This window comes from Lathyrus oleraceus, chromosome 4, assembly GCF_024323335.1.
Source record: "Lathyrus oleraceus cultivar Zhongwan6 chromosome 4, CAAS_Psat_ZW6_1.0, whole genome shotgun sequence".
NCBI classification, from domain to species: Eukaryota; Viridiplantae; Streptophyta; class Magnoliopsida; order Fabales; family Fabaceae; genus Lathyrus; species Lathyrus oleraceus.
In genome coordinates, this window is record NC_066582.1 from 269,039,827 (window position 1) to 269,059,699 (window position 19,873).

A 19,873-nucleotide genomic window follows, 5' to 3' on the forward strand; every position below is an offset into this window, starting at 1 on the left:
TTATTTTAAATTTTTTAGGTATACCTTAGACAGCGCTTATGAAAAGCGCTGTCTAAGCCCCCCCCCCCCTAGACAGCGCTTTGGCCAAAAGCGCTTTCTAAGACCCTCTTATTTTAAATTTTTTAGGTATACCTTAGACAGCGCTTATGAAAAGCGCTGTCTAAGCCCCACCCCCTTAGACAGCGCTTTGGCCAAAAGCGCTTTCTAAGACCCTCCTATTTTAATTTTTTTAGGTATATCTTAGACAGCGCTTTTCAAAAAGCGCTGTCTAAGCCCCCCCCTTTAGGCAAAAGCGCTTTCTAATCCCCCCCCCTTAGACAGCGCTTTTTACAAAAGCGCTGTCTAAGGTATACGAAAATTTTTGAAGTTTTTGTTTTAAACCACATTTTTTCCAGGTTTATAAACCAGAATTTCTACCTGTTTTCAACCAGATTTTGACATACAATTATCACATTTTATATATGCCATTTTGGCCTTTTTTCTACCAATTTTTGGCTAACAAATATATATATATACCAATTTTGCCTTAAATGTATCAAAATATATACAAATTTATGTACACATTTACAAGTCATAACATATACTACAAATGTACACATTAATTACACAAATTTATGAACAAACATTGAGCTTTATCATGAATTGACACCACTCCTCTTTGATTTCGTCCACTTGATCCTTTGTATAAAATGCACACTTGAATTCATCAAAGTACTACATAATAATATAACATATTTTGAATTAATTCCAACTATTTAATTATATGAGATATGTGTAAATATAAAAATAAATCATAAGTTAGAAATACATACATCGGTGGGAATCTTTAATCGGCCCAAAGCAAGAGTATCTCGCATAAACCTCAACATGAAATACCCGCAATCTATTTGATTACGTTGTTGAGGACACTACATATGAAAAAAAAAATATGGATTATAAATCCTAAGTTTTATCAAGTGTCATCACTAATATAATAAAAAATGTGGTAGACAATCGACATGGTGGGAAAAAGGATATTTAGTTAGCGGAATAATTGCCTGAAAGAGAAAACAAACAAAATTAGAAACAATAAAAATGTACCTTGAAAGAAAGAAAAAAAATATACAAAAATAATGCAGAGCGGCCCCAAAATTTCTTACTATAGTCCACAAAGCGACTTTGGAAGCAAGTGAATTTGGTGGTAGATTCAATGTTATCTGAGACAATGTCTTTTCACCAAACATGCGATATCCCGCCAGTCCAACACCTCCATATAAAAACATGGGCAAAACAAAACTGTACAAGAATAAAATGTAGAGGTAAATGAAAACACTTAAAAAACATGTGTTGCTATCAAGATTTTAAATTGCAGTCTCAGTAGCGGCCACATCAGGCTCTTTGATATTGCAGAGTCATGGTCAAATGCTGCTAATGAGGTCTCAATAGTAGTCACAGAGACACCAAAAAACTCGATGCCTTAACGCGGACCTTTTTTAAATAAAAGATAATAATAACCTTGGTTGCCACTGACAAAGAAAGTTACGTAGCATAGCATACCATATGATCATTGCCTTTGTAAATTCTCTTTTGTTAGCCATAGACTGATATATATTGGGAAAAACTGAATGTCCTGCAAAGCAAAACCCATAGATACCAAAAGCAAATGGAATGCCACTCCACTTTACGAATGGAGCAGTCTGATGGAATCCAACATCATTTCTTGTCCCAACAAGAACAACACAAATAGCGATCAACATTGAACCAATAACCCCTCCAGCTGCAGAACCATCACAAGTTATCTCAGTAAATGCTTGCAAGAAAGAGGTTTAAAATAAGGATGGATATTTTCAATAGACATTGGGAGATACAAACTAGCTGCTCCTACATATACTTTATATTATATCAGTATTGTCTCCACAACTTTATATTTTCGGATCGTCAAAAGTATTAACCTGAGAGATAGGAGATTATACGAAGATCCTTCAACCAAACAGTAGGGAGAATAATAAGTGCAGTCAAAATTGCAAATAAGTGCTTGCCATCCAAATCCAAACCTCCCCAATGCAAGGACGTTCCAGGAAAAAGACCAGTAAGGTTATCGCCTTCCATGATGATATATTCCACACAATATGACTGCATTCATAAATGATTGATATGTGTCATATAGATTGTGCAGAGTAATAAAGGCAAAAGGAAATGGATGCACTGCAGCACTTACATATAATTCGGTGTACAAAACAATCTGCAACAAGATAAAAATTGAAAATAAAATGTCAGTATACACATTGTTTAAACCATCATGCTATGCAGTAGAAAATACATATTATGTCACCATTCTTTAGCACTCGTTGAAATAAATAAAATAGAGAAATATCATATCATGGGGCCAAAGAAACAGACGAAAGCTGGAAAAAATACTTAAACAGAGAAGAAAAATATAATAGGACTGAACCATATGTAGGAAGAACATAACAATTGTTTGTGAGCAAGAACATAACAGAAAGAAGAACATAATTTTACTCTTAAAAGGGATTTAATCAGCAGTTATACCCTTAAAAAAGACAAGGGTTTGAAAAAAGACTTTAAGGAATTTCATACTAAGAAAGATTATGCAAAAAAACAAGCAAGTTCTCTCCAAAAATTAATCAAAAAGCAGAAACATTCTTACTGATATAACAACTCGGCCATATTTTCCAAATGCAGCTTCTCCTATATCTGGGTAGCTAAGGATGCCTTCTCTGCTTTGAAAGCAATGTCTCATTAGTTCTGCTGTATAACAGCACACAACTGCGAAAATAACCATCACCAACATACTGGCCCACCCAACTTGTTTCACAGTATCAGGTGTAGATAGAAGCCCAACTCCAGCCATCACATTAATCCCTAGCCAAGTACAACATTACCTCATAAAATGATCCCTTACATAAAGGAGCACGCTTTATAGTAATTTATATGCCAAATAACAAACTACATTTTTTTTGTCCTTAGCTACAGCAATTACAACCACAATATAAAAACTTTACATGTCTTCGCAACAACGTCACAATTACAATTTCGGCCACATCAGCCGCATTTTCTTGCATTTTTTGAAATATCAAGATTTGCGGCATAGCTGCGACTGTATTTTAGATTTAACGGTAATTCAGCACAAGTACATAATATTGAAACCATATTTCAAAATCAAAACAGCAGTCAGAAGCTGCTATTGCAGCCGTGATATAAAGTTTTTAGAGGTCTCTGCAACAACATCACAGCAATTGAAAACAAAAAAAAATAAAGAAATCATGCATTATCAGATATAACTTATAATCAAAGCAATTGAAAACAAAAATATAATGAAATCATGCATTATCACATATAACTTATAATCAAAACAACTGAAATTATAATGGCAAATTCAGCTTTAATTCAATTCTAAATTCAGTTCACTAACAACCTCCAACAAATTTTAATACTGTTAAAACTCTCCACTAACTTTCTCTTGATTTGCTAACTGTTAACTAACACATAACTTCCAAATAATTGCTAAGTCCAGACCAAGCTTGCAAATAATTTCTAACTTTTTCCTTTAATCACATCCAAACTGTAATTGTTTTCAAATTCTAACAAGTGAGTCTAACCAACAACTTAGCAATTTCACTCTAACCTTTTCTCTATTAACAGGACACCTCCAAAAGCTCCACAGCACATGAAAGTCATAACATATCCAAACCTGCTAACAGAAGTAAAAATATATCAACCAAATTTAACTGATAACTCAACTAAAACTAACTTCATCGAAAGCCAACATCCATAATCCTGCATCAATAATCCAACAGCAGTTCCAGAAATCGATTTCAAATATTCAAGCAAGGCAATGCCCAACAGCAGCATATGCATAGCAGAAAAATCCAAAGCTGCGAATAACTAGGCAACTAAAACCTGAAAGTCACAGTAAGAGAAAACGATTTTAGAAATTAACCCAACTCACAATCCAGGTTTCAGAACTATAATCAGTTTCTTTTCAATAACCTGTTTTAGTCCAAATCAACATAACCAATCTATTTTCCTTCTGATTCACAAACTTAATTGCATCCCGTAACCAACCCCAAGTGCAATTGCTCTGTCAAAAAATGAATAGATCCTTAACAAACTATTTAACAAAAATTAACAGTGTTAAAATCATTCCCAACAACCATACTCTTCAAATCTAACTGGAATTTAACCTGCCTTAACCATTCTACCCGAGCTACCCGACTCGATTACGGCTTCCAAACTATATAAACATACATCACTCTTCAATCAAAAAGGAACAATTCTCAAAGCTCACTCATCACTATCATAACCTCTATTCACCATTTTTCTCTCCCTTCTAACCTTGCACAAAGGTCCATTAGGAAGCCATTGGAGCTTCACATCGAAGCTGCAATTATGCTTGATCTAGGATTCGTCTCCACACAACGATTCACACAGAGCATTTGTTCACACGCGACGCACACAAGAATTCACGTAACAGAGTTTCAATGAATCTTTCATCATACACAACAATCACAGAAGCACACGCGAAGAGGAGAAGAAGGAAGAAGCATCGCACAAAATAGAAGAATCAAAGGGAAGAAGGAGGGGATTCTGAAGATTACCTGAAGGCGCCTTCATCTTCATGTTCGTTCGCTCTGAATTCAATTTTCACCGGGCCACTCCGCCGTCTTACAGGTTGGTGAAATTCCATTTTTCTCGATCGATTCTCCTTACTATGGTGTATTTTGTAGTCCATGGAGCCAATCCCTTATGGTTTGGTCTCCGAATCTCCCTTTGCTCGCGTTTAATTCAAGATTTAGTGAGTTAGGGTTCATTTGATTTTGGTTTGGTTTGAATGTTTGACCGAAAATTGAGAGGCATTGAGGTTGATTTGTGATAGAGGACGAAGAGACGGTCTTAATGGTGTAACGAAAGTGATGATATGCCCTCCGCCGCTGCCGGAGGCGATTCCGGCGCGAAGGAGACGGAAGCGCTTTCTAAAAGCGCTGTCTAAGGGGGGGTCTTAGACAGCGCTTTCTAAAAGCGCTGTCTAAGACCCCCCCTTAGACAGCGCTTTCATTATTTTTTTAGAACATTTTCCGTGTTTTATTTTTATTTTAACCTTAGACAGCGCTTTCTTTTAAAAGCGCTGTCTAAGATGCGCTGTTAAAAAACCTTTTTGGCGTAGTGTACGCTGTTAGACTACACAGAAGTTGGTGCGATTGTGGAAAATTCCAGGCCTTCCGCATACCTTGCTCCCATGTCATTGCAGCATGCACTTATACTCGTCAAGACGCTTACAACCATTTATCTGATGTGTACAAGGCCAACACCATCATGAATGTATATAGTCAAAGCTTCTCAGTACTACCAATGGAGGATTACTGGCCTCCATATGAAGGAGATATTGTTTGGCACAATGAAGAGATGCGTAGAAAGAAGAAAGGAATGCCAAACAGCACACGTATTAGAACAGAGATGGATTCCACAAATAAAATGATAAGATTATGTAGTATCTGTCGTCAACCAGGACACAACAAAAACAACTGTCCCAATCAAGGAGCATCATCTAGATCTTAAGCTTTTTGTAACATTGTATTTCTCTAACAATCAATCATTATATATCATTAAGTTCTTGTTACAACGAGTTTCATAACAAACATCGTTACAAAACATCTGAAAACATAAATAATTCTAACTGATTACAACAATCCAATTAATGTTGTCTCGACCGAACATCATTTCCCTAGCATCCTTATCAGTCTTCATTCGCACCCAACCAAAGATACTGTCAAGTCTCTCAATACTTCTGATTTTTTCACCTTCTGGTATTTTCCCGTCTAACCATCGAACCAACTCCCTCTCCAGTTGATCGAATATGGTGATGTTCCAAAACAGCATCAGCATTTGAGGTTTGTCTCTCGCATAAATCACCTTACCGTATCGGCGACGAACACCAAACATGATAGCTAAATGATTATATGAGTTGTGGAACAATTGGTCACACAACGCATCTATTTATAAGACAAAAAAGGCATTTTATGAGGGAGTCGCCAATTGAATTGGCGACTCCTCTTAAAACCTACACATAGGCGCCAATTGGATTGGCTAGGGCACCTGCCCTAGCCAATCCAATTGGCGCCTCCATTCAAGTTTTAAGAAGAGTCGCCATATGAACAACTTTCATGTTCATCAAAAATCCATTTGAAACTTGGAAGCTCATCATTCATTTCAAAACATTATAGGTCATTTTGACAGAAACCCTAATTTTGGGTCAACTTCGCAAGGACCTAACTCACTCATTTTTAATTATTTTGAGGTGGGACCAAGTGCATTGGAAAATTTGAGATGTCTACTTCAATTGTTATGTTGGACAAAATTTCATAACTCTAAAGGAAACACATGCGATAATACAAAACATTATAGGTCAGATAACAGTTGAAAAAATCAGAAGTCCAACTTCAACTGCCCATAACTTTCTCATAAAAAATCCAAATGATGCAAAATGTATGTCCAAATTCATTGTTTTGAAAAGATCTATAACTTTCATGTTGAAGGTTTTGTCATTTGAGGCTTTTTTAAGAGTGTCACCAATTGAATTGGCGCCTCCATTCAAGATTTAAGAGGAGTCGCCAATTCAATTGGCGCCTCCTCCTAAAAATGGGGTAGTTTGGGAATTTTTCTGAAACCTGGGGTATTTTGGATTTTTTTTTGAAAAACTGGGTTATCTCGGTAAAAAAACCCCGTTCAACTCTCACATCTCATTTGACAAGTCATTTTTTTAAATATATTTTGCTTAACCTAAATAAATTTTTAAAACTAATAAATAATAAAATAAAATACAAAAATTGAAAGAGAAATGATATATGAAATAATAATAATAAAGCAAAATTGACAAATTAATTCTCTTTAAATAAAATACAAAAACCAAAAGAGAAAAGACATGTTCTTTAAAATATTTTGTACTGAAATCAAATTTAAATGAAAAAATCACTAAACTATCAAATTAAAAATGAAAATAACTAGAAATGACCGGAGAGAAAATCCATAACATATGGAAGAATTAATGAAAATAAAGAGAAATAAATTGTAATGAATAGGAAAAATCGCTATGATTTTCTCTCATTTGAATATGATGTTTCTATTTTAGATTCACATCAATACTAATCTTTATTTCTACTTTGCTTTTACTGTTTTCATCCTTTAATTTTTTCTAAGAAAACATGTCATTTCTAATCTTTGCACATGTTTGATTTTCTTTTCAGTTTCTATTTTCTCTTTTTCTTCATCTAATTCTTTATGCCTATTAAAATTTGAATTGGATTTTATATTTTGAAATTTGTGATTTAGATTTGTGTTTTAGGGATATAGATTTGAGTTTTTGGATTTGGATTTTGGAGATGGAGGAAATCACACAAACACAAGCAGATGCAAATATGGAAGAATGTGCAAGAATCAGGTGCATAAATCAAATAGAAGCATGTGCAAGAATCAAACAATCCAGCCATAAGCATGTGCGAAAATCGAACAAACCCAGGGATGAACGACATCAAACACAAACAGGGGCAGAAATCGAACAATTACATGTATCTTGAACAAACAAAAGTATTCAAGGACATATAGATTGAAGAAACGGAAGTCATGGAGATGGGGACCGATGACCTCTCCTAAATCAAAGAGACATGCCCTTCCATCAGAATCAGATCCAAGCAAATCTTGGTTTTTGTTTTTGTTTGGAAAACTCAGGTATGATAGAGTAACTGCAGGTAGGGCTGGACAACGGGGCGGGTTGGGCGGTTTCGGGCCCGAAAACCTCACCCATCCCAACCCACGGTTAAGCCATATAAGCCCATTTTTGTAATCGGTTTGGGAGGGTTGGTTAGGACGGGTTGCGGGTTATGCAATCGGTTTAATCGGTTTTATTGGGTTGATATTATTTTGAGTTCAATAATACATTTTGATAATATTTTGAGCTACAAATTACTAGAACTTAGATTCAAAATAAATTCAAAGTATCAAAAACTTCAATCCAAAATAACAGTTTTTATGCTACTTCCACATAGACCTTAAAAAGAAATTAATAAATTACAACCACTCTATCATATACAAAAACTCAAAATACATGAGAAACAAGAGAACTTTTGAAAGTATATCAAACAGTTACAAATTGTTGGTCTTTGGATGATAGGACTCAAAATGTTTGTGTCAAGTTTTGGTTCTTGAATTACAAGTGCTTCCACTTCCACCTAAGCCACTTCCACCTAAGCCAGACCATAACATTATCGATAAGGCAGACCATAACATTATATGTGGGAGTATGGAGAATACCATACCTTCATCTTCAAGAGCTTTTACATACAACCTGGAATTATGAACAAATTTTAGTTTAAATCATAAGCAAATGCTTATCATACCCATAACAAGACAATATAAAAATAAGAGAACTGACTTGATCATATCCAATAATAACTTGAGCTCTTTTTCTAGTTCTTCAACATGCATTCCTCTCTCACCTAACCTACAATTCAAAACCAATTTCAACATTTCTCAGCATAAGGTAAAAACTCATAAAACATACCCAAATCAAAACTACAATATCAGTCTTAATTAATAAATATAAATGTTGATTAACACTGGTAGAAGTTAAATCATTAGAGTCAATATACCATTTAGCTTTAGTGAAATAGCATTGTAATTATTCTAAGCATCACTAATTGAGTTTAACTTGTTTTATAACCAATCATGTCACAATAGCAACAAATCTCATTGAGTTAACGTCGATTCCAACAAGTTCAAGTGGCAGATCCTAACAGTCCCGATGCAAATGAAATTCTACAACATCAAATGGATTTCAATTTAACCCATATGTGTCAAGAGTGAATATTTCATTTTAACAGAATATCTATCCCTCCCACCATTATCTTTAATAATCCCATGGAGCATAGCTTTGTTAAACCAAAACCAGATGCTTGAAAATCCAATGAAAAGATGATTCCAAGCTCTTCAAGAAATGAGAAACAATAAACTACCACTATCATATGACTATCATGAAGAGATAGACAATACTTAATCAAATCAAAACCGTTAATTCTACACATGTAAAGGCATACCGATATAAAGTAAACACGCATCAATTTTGAAGGTCTTGGTCAACTGCATCATTTTCAGCCTGTAAGAGAAAATTAAAAAATAATGAAAAAAATAATAACATGACAATATTTTTTAACCAATAACATAACAATGTTAATTAACATAGTGTATGTTGCTGCTCATTTACCAAGATGTTACAAAATGTATCAATTGATCCTGGCTATATAGCGTATTGTCACAGTTTTACCAAGTTGTTCCTGCATGGCCTCAAAATGTTCTATTGGACAACCAACCATGACATTACCAACTTCAGTTCAAAATTAATTAGTATTAAATCCAACTAATAAACCACTAATGATAATTAACACAATAATATATTGTTTGATGCATACCAAAATTTGGCTAGCTTGAATATCTTCAAAACCCACGGGACAAAATATATATTGTTTGGCCATTGAGTAGTCACAAAATATAAGTCACATATGACTTCAAAAAAAAATAGTTGAATTAAAAAATTAAACAAGAAAAATATTAAGCTTTAAAAAGGAATAAAGTAATAAGTAAATCAAATTAATAAAGTAAATATACCTCCATATTTTTCAAGTACAACCAGAAGGTTATGGCTGAGACGGTAAAGATCCTCTTCTTACGGATGAAGAAATTTCTTCAAATTCTGAAATAATGAAATAAACATTTTTTTAGAAAGATATAACAATTATAAATAATAATTTTACCTGCTATAATATCTTCAGAAAGCTCAAAATCTTCCATGAGGTTCAAGTCTTTGAAATAGGTAAAAGACGACTTTAACCAATTCTGGGTGCAAATTAATGCCTCTGCCATTTCAGGTTTTAGGGAGCTCCTATAAGTTTCTAAGACTCTCCCTTCTGTACTGAAGGCACTTTCTGATGCAACCGTAGACACTGGTGTGGCAAAAATATCTTTAGCTATTGTAGATAAAATAGGATATTGTGTTAAATTGTGTTTCCACCACACAAGAAGGACAAATTTAGGATCCCTTTTCTAGAGTAAAAACCCTCAAGCTCATTTTGTTGATCAATCGAATCTTGTTCCTTTAAATGTTGCTCAAAAGCATCGGCTCTAGCCATTAGTGAAGGACGACCAACTATTGTTTCATCCTTGGAAACATTGTTTTCACCACTACCAAGAGGTTGTCTATTATGATTTTGGTCATAAGCTTGCTTATACCAATCATACAATTTTTGTAAGTTCTCTTTTATAGATTTGATCAACCCGGTAGCAAACACAGATCCAACTCCATACATATCCTTAAAAGTCCACTCAATATAACTCAACTTGTATCTTGGATCCAAAATAATTCCAAAATAAATCAACTTGTTCATCTTACTAGCACACCACCAATATCTATTATACTTTTCCATCATGTCCCCACCCACACTTGCAAAAACACCATTCAAGTTCATAGTAGCTTGCTTTAGCTCACAATAGATCACAGACACTTGGTGAAAAGCACTATGCAAACTCACACTTTGAGAGGTGGAAAAAACATTAGTTGCTTCATAGAATAACTTTAAAAAAGAGATAAAAGCTCTAACAATGTCCCAATCATCACTACTAGGAGGACTACCTTTTCCAAAGAACTCCATATAGATCGACTCTTCATACTCAAGCTTATTAAAAGCAGCTTGAAACTTCTCTGCAGCCTCAAGCATCAAATATGTCGCGTTCCAACGAGTTGAAACATCGAGACATACTAGTTTTTTACAAGTTATTCCAGCAAATTCAATGCATTCTTTAAACTTGGTTGCCCTATGAGGTGAGGACTTGACAAATCTAACAACATCCCTAACACTAGTAATAGACAAATGCTTATCTTTTAAACCCTCATTTACCATCAAATTCAATATGTGAGCAACACACCTCATATGAAAACATTTTTCATCCCCCATCATCCCATTCATAGTTGATATTTTTCTATGCAAATATGCTACAGCTACATCATTTGAAGTTGCATTATCAACAGTTATGGTAGACACATTCCTAATTCCCCAATCCCTTAACACCTCTTCAATCTTCCTACCTATCGTGTCACCCTTGTGGTTTGGAATAATTGTGAAGCTTATAATTCTTTTTTGATAGTTCCATTCGTTATCCACAAAGTGTGCCGTAAGGGTTAAGTAGTTTTGATTTTGGATAGAAGTCCAGTAATCAGTAGTAAGTGCTACTCTATTGCAGTCGGACTTAAAGAAGGCTTTTAGTTTTTGTTTCTCATCCAAGTGTAGCTGAAAACAGTCTCTAGCTACTGTACGCCTGAACGCGACATATTTGATGCTTGAGGCTGCATAGAAGTTTCAAGCTGCTTTTGATAAGCTTGAGTATGAAGAGTCGATCTATATGGAGTTGAAACATCGAGACATACTAGTCTTTTACAAGTTATTCCAGCAAATTCAATGCATTCTTTAAACTTGGTTGCCCTATGAGGTGAGGACTTGACAAATCTAACAGCATCCCTAAGAATAGTAATAGACAAATGCTTATCTTTTAAACCCTCATTTACCATCAAATTCAATATGTGAGCAACACACCTCATATGAAAACATTTTCCATCCCCCATCATCCCATTCATAGTTGATATTTTTCTATGCAAATATGCTACAGCTACATCATTTGAAGTTGCATTATCAACAGTTATGGTAGACACATTCCTAATTCCTCAATCCCTTAACACCTCTTCAATCTTCCTACCTACCGTGTCACCCTTGTGGTTTGGAATAATTGTGAAGCTTATAATTCTTTTTTGATAGTTCCATTCGTTATCCACAAAGTGTGCCGTAAGGGTTAAGTAGTTTTGATTTTGGATAGAAGTCCAGTAATCAGTAGTAAGTGCTACTCTATTGCAGTCGGACTTAAAGAAGGCTTTTAGTTTTTGTTTCTCATCCAAGTGTAGCTGAAAACAGTCTCTAGCTACTGTACGCCTAGATGGGAGAGTAAATTAGGGCTTCATTACCTTAGAATAGTACTTAAAACCTTCCCCCTCAACTGCACTAAATGGTTGTTCATCTAGAACCACAAAAATTGACAAAGCTTTTCTACAAGCTTGCTTGTCAAATTTGGAGCTAACATGACCCAAACTAGATCCTTCTACAAAGGGGTATGTAAGAATAGTTTAGGTGGGATCCGTGGTTTTAGGCTTCTTTGCACATTTTAAAATGTGATGGTTCATGTTGGTGGTGCCATGAGTCCTAGGGTCACATAGGTGTTTTTTGTGGCAGTGTTTACAAGCTGCAGTTGGTGTATCAACTAAGTCATCTGGTAATCTAATAAAGTGCTCCCAACAAGCAGATGATTGCCTAGAACCACTTGCACTAGCTTTCCTCTTCTTTGTAGGTTGGGTATTAACTAATTCTGGTCTAACAACTTCAGTTGTTGCTGCTGAACCAACTTCATTCATGACATATTGAGTAGGTATAGTTTGATTAGGCTGATCCATCACTGAAAAATGAAGGAGCCATAATCAACAAACCATCACAGAAAGATAATTAAATAGCTGATAATGACACATTTTACTACTTGGCCAATGCTGATAGTATCCTCACAATATACATTAAATAGCAGAATTAGCATGATCCATTAAAACTAATATGCAGTGAGAATAATCAAAGCCATATTGTAAAATGAGTATTGAAGACCAAAATAATAATAAATCAAGCCTTATCCTATGGAATTAGTTGCATGAATTTTATCAATATATCAATATTTAAAAAGTTAATAAAATAGGAATTAATGAATTTTATATATAATGTAAAATATAGACGACACTATTCAAATATCTAAAATAGTGCAGTAATATAACCCTTCCTGTAATGAATTTTATAAATATGGACTATTTTATAAATATAGACTATTAAAACTCCTAATATGGATTATTTATAAACAATAATAGTACAGTTAGTTTATACTGCACTATTACTGCACTAAATATCAATATATAATGTAAAATTTATAAACAATTAATGGAAGGGTTATAATACTGCACTATTTTAAAACCTATTTTGCATACAATTCAGTTTCAAATGGTATTCAGAAAAATTCAGTTTCAAGATGATATTAGAGGACAATGTAATAGAGAAACAAAAGGTAGCATTAAAAGTGTCATCATTTGGTAGCACTAAACTAGCACGTAAGCAACAACAATATACCATACATTTGGTATGCACTAAACTAGCACATAAGCAACAACAACATACCATGCTAAAAAACTTATGATTCTCTGTTATACCAAATTTTGTTTTAACTGCAATGTGTTGGACTTGTTACAATAATACATGGCACACCTCCTTTCTCATGGACAGCTTGATGGAAGTGGGTAACCAATACACCATATGAAGTAATGAGTAAGACTTAAATTGTTTTCAATCATATGAGTTTATTAAGAATTAAAAAGAAACATGTAACACTTTTGGTAGAAGCATGTAAGACTATGATACCTTATTTGTTTAATTTACCAAGGCAAGACTAGCCACTGATATGAGAACTGAAATATCACCTGCAATTACAACCAGTTTAATTGTTATTAATAGCAGATCGTAGAAAACTGGATACATGAAATATCAGATAACATAGCAGGAAAAAAACGGACATAAAACTCAATATTTCTAACATAAACAAAAAAGGAAACCAACATAAAACTCAATATTTCAAACAACTAATAAAGCATAATGTATAGTAGCTTATGTTGCGGGAAAGATATGAAGGAACAGAGTGAAAACAGAGCAAAAACATGAGTTGTGTCTTTACCTAAGTTCCAAAAATCACGGTTCATGCAGGGGTAGCAAAAGTCACATTCTAGTTTCCAAATATCAATCCAAAGTAATCAAATATTATGCACAAATCAAGTTTCTAAGTTAGAGAGTTAGAGAGAACAAAGAGATTCATCGAAACAACAACAATATAAGCAAAAAAACACAAACTCTAATCACCCGTAGAGTGAGAGAACTGATCCAAAGCCTTTAATCACCTGTAACAACAACAATCATCATAAAACCTAAATTAAAAACCTTAGATTCAGAAACCCCAATTAAAAAAATCCTAACTGAGATTGTGTGAAAACATTAGAGAATATGGGAAGGAAACAGTTAATCACATTGTAACTGGAATGAAAGAGTGAAAGATCTGAGAACGAGAGGAGTGAGGGAACGAGAGAGTGAGAGAATATGGGAAGGAAAAACGAGAGTGAGAGAAGTGAGAACAAGAGGAATCTCTGAGCCTGAGGTATTATCCCTTCCCCTCACTTGACAAAACGTTGTGTTTCGTAGATGGGCGGGTCTGGGTACCCGTGGGTCCATTTTTGGTACCCGACCCGTTCTTTTGAACCCCCTGTAACCCGGTTTGGTAACCCGTTTGACCCGTTGGCCCGATCCAACTCGCCCAAATTCCTTTTTTCTTTCCGGGTTTCACCGGGTTGGGCTGGGTGGACGGTTTATGTCCACCCCTAACTGCAGGAAGAGTCTCTGGGAAAATTTGGAAGTATGTAGGCTCTGAAGCATAAGTAGTCGCGGCACTGAAACAGTAACAATTTTTTTTGTTTTTTTTTAAAGTGGGTATACTAACAGGTACATATTTGATACGACACACTCAACTTTTAAAAAAAAAAATTGGGATGGTATAATTTGGGTTGTTTTACTAAGTAAAAATTAGGTTAATTATTCTATTTATAAATAAAAAAATTCTTTCACAATCAAGTTTTTTCATTTTTTTTGGAGATAAATTGGAACATAATTAGATTTATTCACTCATTGAAAAAGAATGAACTGATAATTTATTTTTTATTCATACAAATCTTTGTATTCTCATATTAAGATTTATAATGAAGGAGCAACAAAAATGTGGGATATTGGTGGAGATGAAAGAAATTTATCTGATATAGTTGTTATTTTTGAAGTTGTTATTCTTACTCTCTTTTTAATGATATTGAAAACTAAAATATTGATGTTCAACAATGATTTCATGATTTAATGATACTTTTTAAGTGTGCTTAATTTTTGTATTTGAGCCGATATTAACTTTTTAAAGTAAATTATTTTGTAATTTTAATGTTTTGTTGTTATTTAAATAATATAACTTCTTTGTTATTTTTATAATTGTATTTAAAAAAATTATACTAACGTACTTGTATCTTAGTTTTTCTAAAAATATCGTACTCCAAATATCTTTGGAAAAAGATGAAAGTAAGTGTAGGAAGAGTTTTCATTTTGCTAGAAGAGTCTTTGGAAAAAAACTAGAAATAGGTGAATGAAGAGTTTTTATTTTAGTCCTTGCGGAAAGAAGGTTGTTAAGGAAATAAATTGATATTAATTCTATTTATTTTGGATGAAATTGAATTTATGCTTTGTGAATTTTAATTTTAGTTTTGTTCATAGACCAAATGTGTCGAGTCACAGAAGCTGCAGCGGAGGAGAGTTTCTGATGCGACGGGCAGATGGTGTATTTGCAAGGTTAGCACTTTGACGTTCAAATAAGTATGTGAATGATGAGAGAATATTCAAATTATATTTAAAATTTGTTACCTGAAATGTGTGTGTGTGTGTGTGTGTGTGTGTGTGTGTGAGAGAGAGAGAGAGAGAGAGAGAGAGAGAGAGAACTCTCTCGCTACTTTCCCAGCATGGAATGCGGAGGACTGTTGAAGGAATGGATCTTCTGCTTTCCATATTTCTCTGAATCCAGGATGTTATGTCTGTTGGTGACCGACTCAAAAAAGGAGCATACCCAACTAAGAGCAATCCAGGGAGCTATTTTCTTATGGTGGTCAGATCTATGAAGGTGTGGCCGGATCGAGGAGGATATGGCCAACTTATAATAGTTTCCCCCCAAGCTGACGTGTTTACCGAGTAAGCGCGATGGTTTAAAGGATTCTCATACATCAGTTACCAGCCATACTTTCTTTGCTTCAACTACATTGTAACTTCAAATGTCTTTGGATGAGTGATTATGACCTTTCTTGGGAACTCAAATACTCAAGTATTACGTATGATAGAAGTGATTGTTGATAAGACATATTTCGTTTCACAAGGTTAGTTCATAAATGTAGGAAGAACTAGCTTTACTTATTTTCTAGGTTTTGTTTCTTCTTGTTCTTAGACGTTTATTTCTTTCTCGCCTCTAAAGCATCTCTTCTTTTTTCCTGGTTTTAATAACGAGATATGGCGAAAATACCTTGGAACACTGTAAAAAAGAACTCTGTGAATCCATCTTCTCTGTGGAAGGGTTATGTATTCTCTTCCACTGACTCGATCTTTACCAAAGATGGGAACTTAGATAGGGCCTTTTTCTGACGTTGGTGAACCGTCATTGTGGGGGCTTACCATTCCTAGCACTGAAAATTGAATTTGTAATGGGTATGGTAAATGTACCATTCCTTGGTATGAGTACCTTTTTTCGTCTTTGTGGGTCCGTTTTCCTTTCACTGCTTTTGAAGTGGATGTTCTCAATTATTTCATGGTGGCTCCATCTCAACTTCACCCTACCAGTTGAGCGTATGTTAAGGCCTTTCAGTACTGGTGCGAGTATCTGAATGGAAAACCTTATGTTGTTTTGTTCTTTCATCTCTGCCATTGCAATTGGAGTACTCTAGTCTGGCCCAGGGAGAGAAAATTGGTTCTTATGGTTCCGATTCGGGTTTTTTACTTTTTTCCTAAGCCACCGCTTTTTGCAGACCAACTCTTTTTTCTTGCCCCTTCATCCTCGGGCTCATGTGAATTTTTGCAAGATTGAGATGAGTGTGGGAGGTAAGTGCGAGCCATTATTTCCCCATTGTTGGTCAACAAAACATTTTTTTGGGAGAACAAATCTTATGTTTATGGAGAGAGTAAATTTAATGTCGAGGACTCTTTTTAGAAGAAAAACCTATTGGATTTAGTTAACCGCTTAGGTTATGTCGGGGGTGTAGTCCCTTGGATGAGACTGATAAGAAGCGTCAGAAGGGCTTGATATACATCTCCTTGTTGATGGGGACTCGCTCTCGTGAAGGTCGCTGAATTGCCTTTGGTGAGCTCGAAATCTTTTTTACTCTTCACTGTTAATTTCCTTTCATTGTACTCATTTTGGAATAACGATAGTATTTCTATATAGGTGCAATGGAGGATGAAGTGAGGGTCTGAGTATTAAAGTAAGGAATATAATCGCTTGGCCATGTTGTGGGTGTTCTTATTTCCCCCAAACTTTCTCGAAATATTGCTCTCCTGGGTTTGTATGTGGATCTCAAATCTCGCCCAGGCCCTTCTCGCAACCGCCGTTACTCACCCTTCGAAAATGACTGGTCATTCTTTGCTGGCCTCTCCATGAAGTCCTTATGGGAGGAGTTGAACATCCTGGATCATTTTGCTAAGCATATTTTTATCGCTTTATTCTTGGTTGGATCTGACTGTTGGGGCGCTCTTTGGACAGACTGGCCGCGTGAGGAAAGGGACCGGCTAGAGAGGAGTGTAAACATTTTAGCATCCCAACGGGATACTTATTTAATGGAACTTCATAAAACACATGCTTCTCTATAGGAGGCACATAAGGCTTTCCCTCCGTTCGACCTTCCCGGTACTGTCGGTGGTCAAGGGATGTATCTACCGAGGATGTTAGAGGAAAAGAGTCGAGTTCTTGAATCTTCTTAGAAAGAGTTAGAGCTCTTACGCTGATAAAACTCTTCTCAGACTCGATAATTGAAAAAAATTATCTCTATGAATCTTGGGGTGGTTGTGGAGTCTTTTGAAAATATGCTACAATAAATGGAACATTTTCATCGTCCTCGGGGGGCCTAGGATCCGATGGGAACTAGGGCTCACTTTTAGACCCTGTAATTTTCATAATTTACTTGTTGTAGAGAGAAGTAAATGATATTTTCTTGAAATGTAAATGACCTTAAGTCTTTTGCGAAGTTATGTAAGGTTGTTTTACTCGGAAGCCTGTTACATCAAGACGTGTGTGTTGTCTTGATGGAATATTGAGGTAGAAGCACATGGTTATGCTTAGAATATTCTTTCACAGAGGAAACGTTGATATAGTTTGATGTGTCCATATGTCGGATTGAAACCAGTGAAACATGAGCTCAACTCTGAGCGTTAATGCTTCTTGTTGTACCTGTAAGTATTTTATGCCAAACCAACTAGATGCGGTTATGCCTTAATCACTTTTGTATGGATAAGGTATAATTCTGATTAATCGCGGTGGTGCTTCGAATTATACTTATATACGAAGGGCGTGAATTTGGCTAGACACGGTCATGATTTAAACTGTGTTCCACGTCACAGAGAATCTTACACAACCAAAGGTAGAGGATCTTTGTCCCAACCCCTAAGGCGATAGCTCAGATCGAGGTGGACATCTCTAGGTTTCGTCATGCTCGCACTTGGATTGGCTAGATCCGAGGTGGTGCGCCACATGTGAAAGCATGTATTTCTTTGACAAAGGCATTTAAATATTGTATTCGGACGTTCAAAACATCTTTTATAACACCTATGATGGGAATTGTTCGTTGTAGCCGGACGTGTAAAGCGTCTATGACAACTCCTTTAGATTCTGAAGATGCACGTGGTGCTGTAGAGAATTGATTATTGTAGTCAGGCGCTCAAAGTATGTCCGACAGCACCCCTGAATTTTGAAGACGCATGAGGCACTGTGGAGAATTGACTATTGTAGTCGGGTGCCGAAAGCGTGTCTGACATCACCTCTGAATTTTAAAGATACGCGAGGCACTATGCATAATTGATTGTCGTAGTCGGGCGCTCAAAATGTGTCTTATAGCACCCCTGAATTCTTAATACGCATGAGGCACTATGGAGAATTGATTATTGTAGTCGGATGTACAAAGTGTCTCCGATAGCTCCCCTGAATCTTCACGTGTGTAAAGTGTTGGGGTTTTTTTTACCTCTGTATTCGAACGTGCAAAGCATCTCTGATAGCACCCCTTAATCCTTAAGACGGACATTAACTGTATTGGTTGTTCCCCGGTTTTTGGTGTTATTGTCAATAATCACAAAGGAATAAACAATTCATATTTTAGTGAGTGTATTTATAATAGGGAATTGTGCGCTTAAGATATATCAAATTTTATACATGTAAATTTTCATATAAGAATATGATAAAGGAATAAAGCGAAACATAACAAAGTGGGTATCCCGCTACTTATTTTTTGTGATGGGATTTTCTTTGCTTAGGCGTGTTTTTGAGTATGAATTTCTAAGTTTCGAATTTGCTGTATGAGGGAGTTTATGTTGATCTCCATGGTTGTAATTTCTCCTTGATCCCATTGGAGTGCATTGTGTATTTTTTTTCGCTTCGAGATCAGTGAGAGGGATAGTTGGATCTCGATGATGGTTGTGGTATTTAAGCTTTAGGTACACAGGTGAGGCCACAACATCCAATTCCGAAGTGAAGGTCCTACCCAAGATGAAATTATAAAGGCCCCTACATGGGATGACTAGGAACTGGGTATTGGTAGATCATATGTATTTTCCGTCACCTACGAATATCAACAACTCTACACAACCCTAGGGATGAGTAGTCGTCCCATTAAATGCTTGTAAATCAGAATCATCGTACAATATCAAGCTTACTTAGTTCATAAAAATATTCTCAAATAATTGTGAGTAGAGGATGGCACATGAGCTCCCTCCATCTATCAGAATTCGGGAGACGTCAAACTGCCCCCACAATAGTTGTAATTACCAAGGAGAACAATTCGTTGGGAATCCTGTCAACCTTCTTGGAGTCTCGAAAACCCATCATGGGCCGGTTGGGGATTCCAGATTGAGAGTTGTCGTCGTTCTTGTAGACAACT

At 35.6% G+C, this 19,873-nt stretch overlaps 2 protein-coding genes across 2 annotated transcripts; both read right to left on the reverse strand.

Moving 5' to 3' along the window:
- Positions 1–965: 965 nt before the first annotated feature.
- Positions 966–3,089, reverse strand: LOC127137014 (amino acid transporter AVT1A). Its single transcript, XM_051063512.1, has 7 exons — positions 2,972–3,089; positions 2,648–2,862; positions 2,198–2,221; positions 1,932–2,112; positions 1,537–1,756; positions 1,140–1,275; positions 966–1,037 (listed from the first exon to the last, which is right to left on the reverse strand). The coding sequence occupies exons 1-7, from the start codon at positions 3,087–3,089 to the stop codon at positions 966–968; spliced, it is 966 nt and encodes a 321-aa protein (XP_050919469.1).
- A 4,911-nt stretch (positions 3,090–8,000) lies between these two features.
- Positions 8,001–12,538, reverse strand: LOC127137015 (zinc finger BED domain-containing protein RICESLEEPER 2-like). Its single transcript, XM_051063513.1, has 8 exons — positions 12,328–12,538; positions 11,479–11,706; positions 10,103–11,386; positions 9,801–10,013; positions 9,717–9,739; positions 8,490–8,494; positions 8,205–8,338; positions 8,001–8,041 (listed from the first exon to the last, which is right to left on the reverse strand). Exons 1-8 carry the CDS (start codon positions 12,536–12,538, stop codon positions 8,001–8,003), a joined length of 2,139 nt encoding a protein of 712 aa, XP_050919470.1.
- Between the last annotated feature and the right edge of the window lie 7,335 nt (positions 12,539–19,873).